The sequence below is a fragment of the Struthio camelus genome, chromosome 17, assembly GCF_040807025.1.
Source record: "Struthio camelus isolate bStrCam1 chromosome 17, bStrCam1.hap1, whole genome shotgun sequence".
Classification (NCBI taxonomy): domain Eukaryota; kingdom Metazoa; phylum Chordata; class Aves; order Struthioniformes; family Struthionidae; genus Struthio; species Struthio camelus.
The window spans coordinates 13,988,204-14,001,804 of record NC_090958.1 but is presented as its reverse complement, the minus strand read 5'-3'; the positions used below and the strand labels follow the sequence as shown (position 1 = coordinate 14,001,804).

The 13,601-nt window shown below is 39.2% G+C and overlaps 1 protein-coding gene across 1 annotated transcript in view; it reads left to right on the top strand.

Moving 5' to 3' along the window:
- The window catches only part of ADGRD1 (adhesion G protein-coupled receptor D1), a 171,162-nt gene that overhangs the window by 129,139 nt on the left and 28,422 nt on the right, over positions 1 to 13,601 (top strand). Inside the window, exons 22-24 of the mRNA XM_009666669.2 lie at positions 1,323 to 1,389; positions 2,418 to 2,484; positions 10,024 to 10,115. Coding sequence (XP_009664964.1) covers positions 1,323 to 1,389; positions 2,418 to 2,484; positions 10,024 to 10,115 — 226 coding nt within the window. The remainder of the gene's footprint in view (positions 1 to 1,322; positions 1,390 to 2,417; positions 2,485 to 10,023; positions 10,116 to 13,601) is intronic.

The following is a 13,601-nucleotide window of genomic DNA, read 5'->3' as shown; positions in this document are numbered from 1 at the left end:
TCTAAGGCTTATTTATGCTGAGTTAGACAAGCATGGGAGAGCAGAGCCAAGTTCATAGGATGTTAAACCTCAACCTGCTGAATAAATTTCAAAATCTAAGACCTAAACAACACCTGCAGATGCCGCTTAACTATTGAGCATCCTTCTCATTTCTAAATATAAGCTGTTTCTAGTCACAATCATAAAAGAATCAAAATACTTTTTCCAAAAACTATAGTCCTGCCATTACAGGTGAATTTTATAGACTTTTCTGAGGATGAAGCTGGTAAAAGTTAGCAGAAATTATATATTAGAGGATTGTGTAAAAACTTCATGCAAAAAACAGTAGAATTTAAAAGAAAATTGGTACTTTATTTTAAGCTATTATATATAATACTCTGCCTGGGGCCTGGTTATTAAATTCCATAAGATGATAAGAACCCAAACCTTCAGATTTTATTAAATCATACACGGATTAACAGGCAATCATTTAATATTTAAAGAGATGAGGTTTTACTATGTTCAGAAGTGCTGGCAACAAAAACCTTGCTTCTTTTCCAGCTCCTGGCTTGGAAAGCTGTGCTAAAGTGGCACAACAGGGTATCACAGTGCTACGGGCCAGAGACATGCAGCTACCACTCACAGCAGGACCGTAATTGTCTGACTTTGTGTATTTCTTATGTAATCCCAAAAAGCGTTCTTGCACCTCCCAGGATGCAGCCCAGTGGCACTGCCAAAGCCCATCTGGAAATGTAGTCTACTTTAAATGCAGAAATCTTGCAGGGCTATTACATTTTTATATTAAAATAAATCTTCTTTGGGCAACTGAGTGGGATCTTAATTTGCTTCAGTCTATTCATAACTGTCTTTCACTACTGCTTGCAATGCTCTAGACAAGTAAATGTCACCAGTTCTGACTTCTCGCCTGCTAGTCATGCACCCACATGAGAAACTCAGCTCTGTTTCCTAGATTGTTGTTTAGTTCTTGAACTAAGTGCACTTACTTGGGGAGAGTGGTTAAAATTAATGAGCCTGATATTGCACCACAGAGTATCACTTCTTGAAAAGCAAGAGTTAGAAATTCTATTAAAAAAGGGGGTTAAAAAAATGGATTCTCAATGAAATTAGGACTAATTCAGTTTAACTGTTAAATTATTGTTTTATTGAAAAGTCACTGATTAGCTAATTGATTAAAACATGTTATATTACACAGCTGCAGAAGGACTCTGAGTTAGACCTAATTCTAAAATAACTTTGAGCTGTTCTGTTGTCCAAGTGCAATGTAGCTGAACTTGCAACTTGCATGGTTTACTAATATTGCCACCAACTTTGACTTTTTGCAGGCTGCCCACTGGTGATTTGCATAATTTCTGCAGCATCAGCCATAGACAGCTATGGAGAAAGTAACAAGTGAGTATGAAAATGTCTTCACTCCGGTTACAATAAGAATGAAAAACGTGGTGGGCAGGACAACTCTTGCAGATCTTTTAATAGGGCCATAGTTCAGCACCACCTCGCTGATGAGTAGGGAGATAGGCTGCATAAAACAGCAGCATTGTGCCCGCATAGCTAGGCATATTCTTAGCTCTAGATGCCTCAGGTTTGCTTTTTTCTGCTGAGGCTACATCTGTATTTATAGACTATAAGCTCCTGAGATGTTCGGTCTGTTTTTTCCCTTTGGCTACAGAGGCATAAGGGCTCCTCCAGTGACCACGAATGTGAGCACTCTGCTTACCGAACATGCAGAGTAAAGCAGAGCCTGGACCATAGCTAATGAGACGAGAATAATCTTTGATTAAAGATACTTATACTTTTATAAAGAACTTCACTGAAACATCTGAAGATTTAGAATTGATATTGTTAAAAAATTCCAGTCCAAAGTGACAAAAAAAAATTATCTGAGAATACCGTAGTGATCAGTCCTACCATAGTTTAAGCAAAAGATTTGGAACAACAGTTGTTTTTTCTGTGTGGTAAACTAGCATTTATAGTCACTGATGTAAGAAAGAAGTATGAAGTTTACATCATGTTTCCCAGCTAGACAAGCTGGAAGGAAGGAAGAAAAGTCTTAAATTATCCACTTGCTACAATGACAATGCTCACAGCAATCAAATGAAGGCCCATTGTACAGTATAGAGGAGCAACAAATAACAAATGATACATTTCCTTTCTTCCTCTCTTTCCGTCCTTAATACCATGTCAAGGTATGTCGAGGCAGATAGCTACACTGGCTCTCTTCAAGATACAAATCAGAGATCCTGCCTCAGAGTCCTTGAGTACGTAGGGAAAGAGGAAGTCCTTGCTGGTGCTCTATTGAGCCTCTTGCTTTTAAAATTCATCAGTCTTTTTGCACTCTCTTTTACTCTCTTTTTTTATTTAAGAACATTACTAATTAAATACTGTGTTTCATCTAAAATCATTCTGCTTTTTCTCTGCAGCTGCTGGCTTTCACTAGAGAATGGAGCAATCTGGGCTTTTGTGGCACCAGCATTGTTGGTAATTTTGGTAGGTAAACCTATTGCTGTTGCTGTTTTCTTGTCGCACATCTCTGTCAACCACACAACAGAACTTACTTTATGGTCTCATGTCAATTTTTGTGCCAGGCCATTGAAACTGATTGAACTACAGAGATGAATGAATTATTTTATTTATGTTCCAGTTTGTTTTACGTGATTGTGTATTCGTCTGGGCATAGTATTCATTTCACTAAGCCAAGAGAAAAGTACAACCTAAAATTCTGGTACAATCCTTTTCTGAACAAGCCTATTGGGATCATTAATAACTATGCAGAACTGACTAATCTTGGGGGTTTTAATGGTTCTGAGAAAGAGACCCAGCAAGAACAAATTCTGTTGTTGTCTTGTTTTTTGTATACACCATTAAAAGCTGAAAGGCTAATTCCATCCCACTGGTATTTGAAGCTTTAACCTGTAGAGAGCTAACTTTTCTAAATGAAAGCTGAGTGCTCTCAATCAAGATGGCAGTCAACAGAATTTGCCAGCAGATAGCAAGAATGGGTTAAAATAGCTGCATGAGTCCCACCCCCTCGAGTGAGCTGCAGGGAAGGCAGCAGGCCGCCTGCACATCTGCCCTGCTTCCCTGCAGCTGTACGTGGTGAGGAGTTCCTGCTCTTCCTTCACTTTGCAATTGAAGAGCAGGTACTGCAGTACGAAGAGCTGGTGGCAGCAAGGCTGCTGAGGTGACTTTGCTTGGGTTCAGGTGGCTGCCTCAGACACTTGTGTCACTTATAATGAATGCAGTCTTTCCAGAGGAGGGTGCAGGTTCATGACTCAGATACTGACACATAAATGTTCTACAGCAGTTTAATTATGCCTGCGCATTAAATTACAGTGACTTGTTGCTTAATCGCTTTGATTACTTAAGGAGGCAGGGTTGTTTGCAGGGATTAAGTGGGAGATTATTCCTCTACAGCACTATTTCCAATACTGTAATTGATCAGGTTATTTATGATTTTTGCTGTGGACTGTATGTCAGAGTATCAGTATCAACATGAAATAGATCCGTTGATTAGTGAAATCATACTTCCTGTAAAGCTTTACTTAGATTTTAAAGACATGAGCCCAAATCTAGACCAAAGTCTGTGCCTATTGTACCAGTTAAGGAGGTGAAGGTCAAAATGAGATCCTGATTACTTGCTTGGAGGAGCATCAGAAGGAAGCCAATGACTCTGCCTTTCACTTCCCTGGGAAGGCCAGCATTTCCATGGCAAGCACAGAGACATCCCCAGCATTCTCCACACAGAGAACCCCCCCCAGATCCTGCTCAAAAGGACTGGCTCCACAAGCCAATGAAAGGAAGGAAAGCTCTACATATAGGCAGTGCCACTAGGCCATCAGTGTTTACTACAGCATATTTCCGTAACTGTTTGGCAAGCAGGAGATGGCTGTTTGGCTGATCTTTGTGATCACAGGTGTTTTTAAGCTGCAGCTGAGTGGATACCCTAATATTGGCCTTGAAGATAGCTAAATCAGCATAGGCATGCTCATAGGCAGCCCAGCATCTCTTCCAGGCTACAAGCTCTGAAACAGTTTGCTATGCCAATGTTAAAAAAGAAAAAAGAAAAAAGAAAAAGTTGGTATATTGATGTGGCACAAAAGGTTCATTTTCATCAAATGATTAATAGCAGCACTGGAAAATCCATATGTGGTTAGGGTAGAATTTCTTTTACCTATGTGCAAGACTATAGGTATAAATAAAAAATGTTGATCTCTGGGTTAGAGTTGATTCAACAGCTCTGGACTTTGCTCCAGCAAATCTAATTTCTTGCTTGTCTGTACCTTTGACCTTCTGTATGTAATTCAATATTCAAAGATATGTAGGTATCAATGATTGGAGAACAATTAAAATAATGTAATATTCAAATGTCTTCTTCTCACATCAGCACTTGCTCTTTGGCCATTGTTTAGCCACAACAGAGGAAATGAGATGCAACCAGTAAAATCAAATCTTTCCCAGCTCCTGTCCAAAGATGGTATTAATCAAAACATGCCAGATAGTAAAGCACTCACTCGCCTGAGTGAGCACAGACTTCAACAGTTTGCATGCATAGCTGCTTGCCATAAAAGTAAGGGTTTAACTGTCTGGCAATCACTTATAATATATATCTGTACAGCTCAAGTTATATTCTTGTAGGGATACAAATATTTTGAGAAAGAGAAAGAATGAGCTCACAAGCTTGATCCACATAGAGCAATCTGTTAAATAGTCTAAACCCAGCTCTGCCCAAAATAGCAGCAAGCTGGTTGACAAATTATTCTCTCTGGGCATTGAATATGCTAGCTGAAAAATGTGTTAGTGCCTATAGGGAAATAACAAGGCTAAACACTATTTTGTGTGTGCATGTGTGCCTGAGTTCTCTAAATAGCATATTAGCCACTAGTTGCATGAACTAATGGTCTGCTTTGAAAATATGTCTTAAAAGCAGTTTTTGACTACTTTCATCCATAATTTCTCCTTGCCAAGAAAAAGGATTGTGCTGGGAAGAAAACAGGGGGATTGCTCTTTTCAACTCCCACTCCCCAGAGCCGAGGCAGACACATTCTCCTTTTGTCCTGCCACAGCCTCACAGTCAATATAGACATCATGGAGCCTTAAAACAGGATGATGTGGCAGGAGTGTGACTGGAGGGAAAAAAAAAAAACCTCAAACATACTTTTCCAGGGAGTAATTCACAGAACATCCCAGCCCTATATGGATTCCCATATCAAAGAATGCTTTTCTTGGGGTTCAAGTCAAGGGACGTGAGGAAAGAAAGTTCTCTCTAAATGTAGGTATTTTGGCTTCTAGCTGCTTCTTAAGGTTTAAAGATTACTTCCTCACCCCCCCTTCCCGGCCCCCCCACAAAAAGACCAACACTCAAACCTCGACGATGTCCTCTTAAGGCAACTTTGCAAGAAAATTGTTGCAATTAATTTGAAAACCAAATTAATCTCAGTTGAAGTTGGCCTGGGAAAACACGTCTTCAAAGGAAAAACTTAGACAAAGCACCTGAATTTTTGGAACAAGATAGTAAAAACTTCTGACAGAAGGCTTTGTTTGTTGTTAGCCATCTGCTGCCTTGGTGTGTTTCCATAGATATGGCAAAATTAAGGAAATTCTCCTGTGTATATGGAGCAGTGGGTATGCTAGAGACTGTGAACCAATTGAGTGTGTGTGGCAAAATACTGGGCTGTAGTGGCAAGTTTTTCCTGTTGTTTTCCCTGTAAATAGTTATTTTCGTGATTTTTTTACAAGTTTTTCTACTAAACTGCAATTTTGTGGAGCTGAACGATTTCCGTAGCATATTGCTAACACATTTTGATGCTGTGGGGTCATCAGCTTTGTATTCAAAGTCTTCAAGTGACACTCCTGGGAACTTGGGTCCCAGGCAGAGATTGCCATCACTGTCTGCAGCTGGTATATTAACCATACAGAAATAGATGCTCTTCCCTTATACCTGCCGATCACATACGATTTAGTAAGTTCTTTTGGCTTCATGGTATTTATTTATACCTTTATGAGTAACAGTGTAGAATTAGGCTCATTTTCACATGTTGAATAGCATCTTACTCTGCAAGTAGGTCCACTGATTAAAGGTGACAGCTTCTGTCCCTTATTAGATATCCCTCATCATAAGAAAAGGTGACTGAATTGGACCCATGATGTTCACAGGCCCTGAAACATAGGATTTTTTCAGAGCTTTTGAAATTGAGTACATACTTAAGTGCTGTGGTGGACTAGAGCATAGATTAATAGATCACAGGAGCTAAGCTTCTCATTTTTTCCTATTAGAAAAATTATTCTTTTACTACTTTAAATTTCTTCTTACTTAACTCACAGGAAAGCATGCAACATTATTTAGAACAAATGAACAGATTGTAAGAAATTAAAAATGAAAGATTAGTGTTAGGAAAAAGGAGAAATCTGAGATCTCTTTCACCTTTTATTTAGTATTTTTCTTGTGCATTTCCTTTCCAGTCTCAATGGTTTACTCTGACATTCAGCTCAGACTGGTGTAACACTACATGTGTTAATACTAAGTAATGTACCCAGAAATCCAAAATAACTTAATTTAGTCTGTTATTTCTCTAGTTAGTCTAGTTTAGCCAAGAGGCTTTCTGAAATCAGTCCCCTAGTTTTGAACCTCAATCTAACTTAACTGATTAGCTTTGCATGGAAATACATACTACCCAGTAATGATTACTGATGTGACCTAGCAAAGGGCTGCAGCTGCAATAACTTGCAGTGTTAGTGTGCTACTAATGATGTTGTGATAAGAATCAAATTAAATGACACCATCAGAGAGTTATGTTACAGCTCGGATTGGAAGAATCAGTTATAACTCTCTGTACTGTTGCCTGAAACTAAGTGGAGTCTAAAATAGTTTGTGGTTTTAAGGAAAGCTGGTCAATGGATTTAATTAAGGTGTTAGGCTTTACCCATTTTTTTAGTTCCTCTGTGCTGCCAAACCTTTTCCTGGCTAGGACACAACACACCAGATCAGAGGGTTTTACTCAAGGGATTTCTGCACTGTGTTAAAAAAGCAACATCTCATGAGACCTAGAGGAAATCTGAATGAAACCCCTGCAAAGAAATCAAAGTGAAAGAAAGAATTTGTCTCACTGTATTTCTATTCCAGCTATGTAAAACTCTGTAAAACAGCATAGCAGCCCTTTGAAAAGCTAGACACCTTGACATGGAGTTAAAACTGCATTTCTGCTCCTCTGTCTTCTGTGACAAAACTCCCACTGACTTGATTGCTGCATTTGTTCTGCTCTTGCAGCTAGACCTTCACAAAATCCTGCTGGGCTTGTTGGCAAAGGGGTGCAGCATTAAGTGCTACAACTGCAGATAGTTCTTGTAGGTCAGACCATGTTCTCCTTTTCATGTCTGTTCCTGTAAGTAGGATTGTATGATTAAGAAAACAAGATTTGGCTCATGCACTTTGTGTTCTTCCGTGTCCAAAAAGCTGGCCTGAAGGAATGTTGATGAGAAAAGATAATGGAAGAGGTCTTTTTTTTACCCATTAAACTCTAGTCCTGATCTGACAATTTTTAGTCAGGTAAAACTGTTGCTAGTATGAGCCAGAGCTGATTGAGTTGCTGGGATCTTTCCATGGGTTCTGGTGGGCTTGGGATGACGCCTGCAATAACGAGAACTGGCAGCTCTTGCGCATTTCACAAAGAGTGGCGAGTGCCTGGGGTTGGACCAGCAGACTTGAACCGAGTCCTGTGCATTAGGACACAGGCGCTATTGTTATTAGCTGTGTTTTTTTGAAAAGTAGATGTGGTCAGTGCCTGCAAGCAAATACATTCTAAGTTTGTGTGTAATTTCAAGGCAAAATAACTGCAACTGCTGGGCAATCTGGATTTTCAGAAAAGTAAGAAATAGGAGCTATATACAGTTCTCTTATCTAAATGTTTATCCTCCTAGATTGAATGTTGTGATATAGGTTAAAATACAACGAGTGTTTCATCAACTAAGCATTCCCCTTTTCAAATCATTGGCACAGTATTTATGTCAGATGCCAAAAAAAAAATCACTAAAGTAACAATTCAGCGGCTGTATTTTGGTTTCCCTTTTATAATGACAGTGGAAATACCTCCCTGCTTTGCTTACTGAGATACTAACAAAGGAAGACATCCATAGCTAATCTGTTTATTTAGGCTGGATGAGATTACTCTAATTTCTCAAAATACTTAAACAAAAATTTTCAAGTGGTTCAGCAAATTTAAACATAAAACTTTGGGACTTGAATGTAATGGTTCATTGCTAATTTTACAAGTACCTTGTTTTTTATTTGCAGCCAGATCACAGTGTGTCCTTCTCATCTGATAAATATGTTACTGATGCTTCCCAAAAGGGATGTAATCACACTGACTGGACAAGAGGAGGATCTCAGAGTACTCATAAACCTCCATTTTAGACAATCCAAAATATCAAAAAAATTGATTTCCAATTTCATTTCTTATATATATAATCATGAAATTAAAATTCAGCTAGAAATGCTGGAGAGTAGTGGAAACCCACCTATTTTCTGTCTCCTTTGAGGCTAGCTTGCTTATATTGTTCTGCTGACTAGATCATAGGCTTCATGTCCAGTCTGAGTGAGAATCTGTACAATTCTGAATATTCCTTTATTGGCACTTATCCTTATGTTTCATTGACATTGGTAAGACATTCTTTTGCTTGCCTACACCGGAAATTTTGTGTGAGTATTTTAAAATACATTATTTATACATAAGCTCCATATTTTAAAAATGCTATACAGAAAGCAAAATCTAGTAGTGTCTGAAGAGTTAAGAATGGAAGAAAGTCCTAGGGTTAAGTGCTTGTGAGGCTGGCAGTAGTGTGCTGTTGTCTGCAGTTATCGAACAAAGAGATCATGGCATGACTGTGCCATGCTGGACTTGAACTCTTAGTGAGACATTCACAAGGAAATGTCGGAAGGGGAGACTGGTATTCTGGATAAAAACTAAATGAGGCTGCTGAAAGATAATACGCAGAGAAAGAAATGAGGGGTACAGATAGGCCTTTCCTGCGAAAGTCCCATGGAAAGTTGGAGTGGTGAGGATGGTTGCTTGGTGGACATGCAGCAGCAATGACTGGAGAGTTTGGAGGAGGAGGAGGAGAAGAGAGAAAGAGAACAGAAAGTGTAACTTGTTTATGTTCACTGTTTGCTACTTCAGTCAACAATCATATAGTTATGTAATAGTATGTAATAGTACCATTCTGAATTTTTCTCTTTCTTTTTGTTCTCTAATTAAAGATAGGTTTGTTATTTTCTGGCTCTTAATTTCACACTAAATATCCTGCTTTGCAGCTGATATGTAACTTTGGATAGGAAGGGGGGAAATATATCTTTCACCTTCACATTCTCTCCCTCTCTCTTTTCTTTTTTCTTTAAATCCAAGGTCTTTTCACAACAAGACTGTCTTTGCCACGTCTCCTTTAGATGGTAAAGATTCCTTTCTTTCTTCACCTGTGACTTCAGAGCAAACTTTCTTTTGTTACATCTTTTTAGCGTTAGTCTTTTCAAGCTTTCCTAGATCTCTGGTGGGAATTCTTTTCATTTTATGGATGTTTTTGTCAGGCCTGACATCAAAAAAAGAGTATGGCTTTTGAAGAACGGAGTTTAAGCCTAACATGTTTGCCTTATTGCTAGTTTAAAATATATTTCGTCCTTAAGTTGCAAGCAGAGTTTGGGAAGGAACCAGAATTGTATACCATAAAGTCTAGTGAGAAAGGTGCTTTCTGAAGTATGTGCATGTATAAGCACAAAGGAGCACGCACGCACATGCGTGCGCGCACACACACACACACACACACACACATAAACTGTTCATTGAAGTTCTTGTCTAATTTGCCAGTTGGTGGTAGATTATTATGACATTTATTTGTAGAATAAGGATCCTGAGTACTTCTTAACTGTTGCAAGAACTACACAGTGCAGGGGAGAGGGAAATCCAGCAACACTGAGGTCAAACAATCTCTCACTTGCACAGTACTTATTTTCCTGACCAAGTCTTTTTCCTTCTTCTTCAGGTCAATATTGGTATTCTTATTGCTGTGACAAGAGTTATCTCAAGAATCAGTGCAGACAACTATAAAGTCCATGGAGATGCCAATGCATTCAAGTAAGTTTTTCTCATTCAAATTGTACTGTAACAAGTTAATAATCTCAAAACCAACAATGTCTTGTCATAGAGGCAGGTATCATGGACTGATCTCAGAACTTACCCCATATGATTCCCCTTTAGAAGAAAACGCATAACGTTACAGGCAGCATATTATTCTCTTGAATGCAGCCAATGAACCTATATTTTTATGAAAGCTGAATGCTGCAGAGGATGAAGCCTGTGGTTCGGCATGAGCTAAGGTGTTTTCCTGCTTATTACAGGCTCTTGTCTTCACTGATTCACAATTTCCCTTTTTATTAATGGAGAGGTTCCTCTTCCTGCTATATTCAAAGTTAAATCTTTCAAAGTATCATCAGTCTGTACTAGGGTACTACAGCAGTTCCACGCCTTCAGAGGGTAAACCTTGTTTCTAGCTCCAAGTCAGCATAATATTTAGGCATATACTTATCTTTAAGACCCTCCTGATACTGGAAAGCACACAGACTTATGCTCGATTTAAAAACATGCTTAAATTCAAGTGTTTCTTTGTATCATGGTGCTTTGAGCCTCTTGGGATGGTGGCGTCTCTGAGTGCATATCACGTTTAAAATACTATGCCAGAAAGGTGAGAGGGGAAACGTACAGCGGGCACGTAGCTGTAGCTGAAACACACAAGGACAGTTCTGATTTCTAAAATCCATAGAATTGTATATATGTAACGGAGAAGATAATATACTGAGTTTAAAGTAAAATGCTGAATATTGCATTTTGTATCTTGTATCTTCTAAAGGTGCTTTAATCCAAATATAAAAAGGATGCTGTATATAACTCAAGTAATATATAACTTAGAAAAAAATGTGATGATGATTTGTGTTTTATGTTCCTGAGTCACAGGCTATTGTGTGATAAGGATTTGGTGTCACTGCCCTGAAATGGTGACATAAAGAATGATTTTTATGCTTGGATTACTTATATAATTTTTAAAATGCTATTAAGTTTTCAATATTGGTGACACTTTTCTAATTGAAGTTAGTTTAGTTATTGTTTATTTATCCAGCAGGAAAAGAAAAACATCAAATAAGTTTACACAAAAATCTATAAGATAATTACTTTATAGTGAAATGAAAACACTGAGAATTAAAATGACTGTTGATTCAGGTTTGGCCGAGTCCCTGTGACCTTCAGAAATACAGAAGAAATATTAAACCTTAGGAGGCAGATAACTGTATATTGTCAATGCCAATTTGTATATTCTAATAAGAGTTATGAAAACAAAGGAACAACCTCCATAAATAGAAGAAGAGCTACACGGATAGCTCTATGTACTTAGACATTTCATTACTTGTATTCTAAAGAACACTTGATTCAGTACACACTATACCCTGCATGCTGATATATAGATTATATACATTAATAAAGCCACATATGTATATATAGTAAGAAAATTTATGAGTAGTTGATATAAGAATAAGAAGTAGTGCATTTTATCAGGAGTAAATGTTCTTGGTCTAAGTAATATCAGCTCTAGATTTGGAGTGGTGGAGCGCTATATTGAAAATGTGATTTTTGTAGACACCCTGGACCAAAAGATGTTCCAAGCATTTTTTTTAAAATCGAGTTTTAGGATTTGACCTAACAGAAGCAAGGTAATGGAGAGAAGTAGTAAGTAATGGGAAGATATAGCTGAAAGCATTCAATCATGAAATTATTGGTTAAGCAGAAATATGCTTTGGTAGAGCAGCTGTACTCATAGAATTAAATTTATTCAATTAAACATAATTAAAGGTAAATAGAAGATAAACAATAGCTCTTTTTTGTGGATATTATTACAGAACTGGCATCCTCGGAAGAAATTTGAAATGAGGAGGGGATAAATAGCTGTCCAAATCAGATTTTAGAAAGTATTTATACCCTGATTCAACATAGCACTGAAGCATGGTAAATTAGTTTCATCTACAGAGGATGTCACAGAGAAAGTAACGGGCCCTACTGTTGGAAAAAAGAGAAAAATAAAGCCTTTGTAAAACTGGATTTCGTTTTCTTGTCATCAGTATTCCTTATACAGTTGAGAAGTTTATACGTCTAGTATAAACTGCTATATCATTCTGTCCGCAGTACACTTTTCCAAAAAAGACGAGAAAGAAACAAGAGAGGGTTCTGTTCCGACAGCTGTACGGGAAATGTTATTCACAGTGAAAAGTAAATGCCGCCAACCACTAAAGAATCCTAGATGTGATTAGAGCGTGTTAACACGTGAGAGTGGATGAGCCCAGCAGGATGAAACCGTGCCACAGAGCGCACAGAAACCGCACAAACGCGGCAAGCTCTGCAGTTTTCGTCAAGTCACCCTCAGCAAGGACTACAAGGCAGTTTTTGGCTCAACAAGCTCAATTTGGTTCGGGGAGAAATCACTGAAGACTGTAAAATGCTTTGTGTAGTATGAGCCCTAAATAAAGGGCCTGTCAGGCATCCGTCTACGTAGGGCAGTTCATGTGACGTTAGCTTGGGGGGAACTGGAATATATTAGGAAGAATTTATTATAAACACTTGCGAGAAGCACATCTAAATAAAAACGGCACAACGTGGTTTTGGTGAGACAAGAAAGCGCTTTGTAACTACGTTGCAGGTTTTTTGCTGCAGTAAAATGGCACGCAGGGCAGAAGGGGATTTTTTTAGGCCTATATTCATGGTTGCAGAAAGCAAAAGACTATAAAGGGAATGAGAGCCCCAAGGCAAGGAGCTAGGGAGGGGAAGTCTTCTCAATCCAATAAACTTGAGAGGGGGGAAAAAAAAAAGGGGGGGGGATTTCAGTGCTGTATTTTCAAGCTGGGCTGAAATGTAAGTGGAAAGCACAATGAAAAACACCAAGTTGTTGTCTGGAACAATTTGGATGATGATACTTAAACAGCAGGGTTTCTCAGTTTATGAACGATAACAACCCGAAAGGCGTAGCAAAACTGACTGCGCAATGACTGAAGCGCTTGTGGAAGAAGGGTAACAGAACCGGCAAGGCCAGCTCGCTTTTCCTTGGTAACTCAGGCCAACGTTTGTATCTGCATTTAGGCACCCGACTAAGAGGCCTCCACGCCTGCAGCCGAGTTCAAATAGGAACAGCAGTTGTAGATACTCCCGCCTGAAAATCTGAGCCTACCGGTTTCATAGAGTGGGCTCACCACCAGCCTCACCCCTTGCCAGGCCAGGCTTTGCTGCCAGAGGAAAAGTTTAATCAGACGGCGAAGCGCTGGCTTCCCCTTCCACGAGCAGCCCGGCGAGGCAGCCGCAGCCGCCTCGCTCCCCCGGCTGCCGCAGGGCAGCACCTCCCGCTCTGCTGCTCCCTCGTCCGTGGACCAAGGGGGGCTTCGACCCTGCAATTTACCTCATCTGGTTTAGACGCTTGCCTGGAAAGCGCTGATTTCTCCCCAGTGACTATAAGGAGGCCCAGACTGCCTAGCTGGTGCTGAGGTATCTGCTCTGTCCCTGTCTAAAGCTAGGGGAGATAACGCT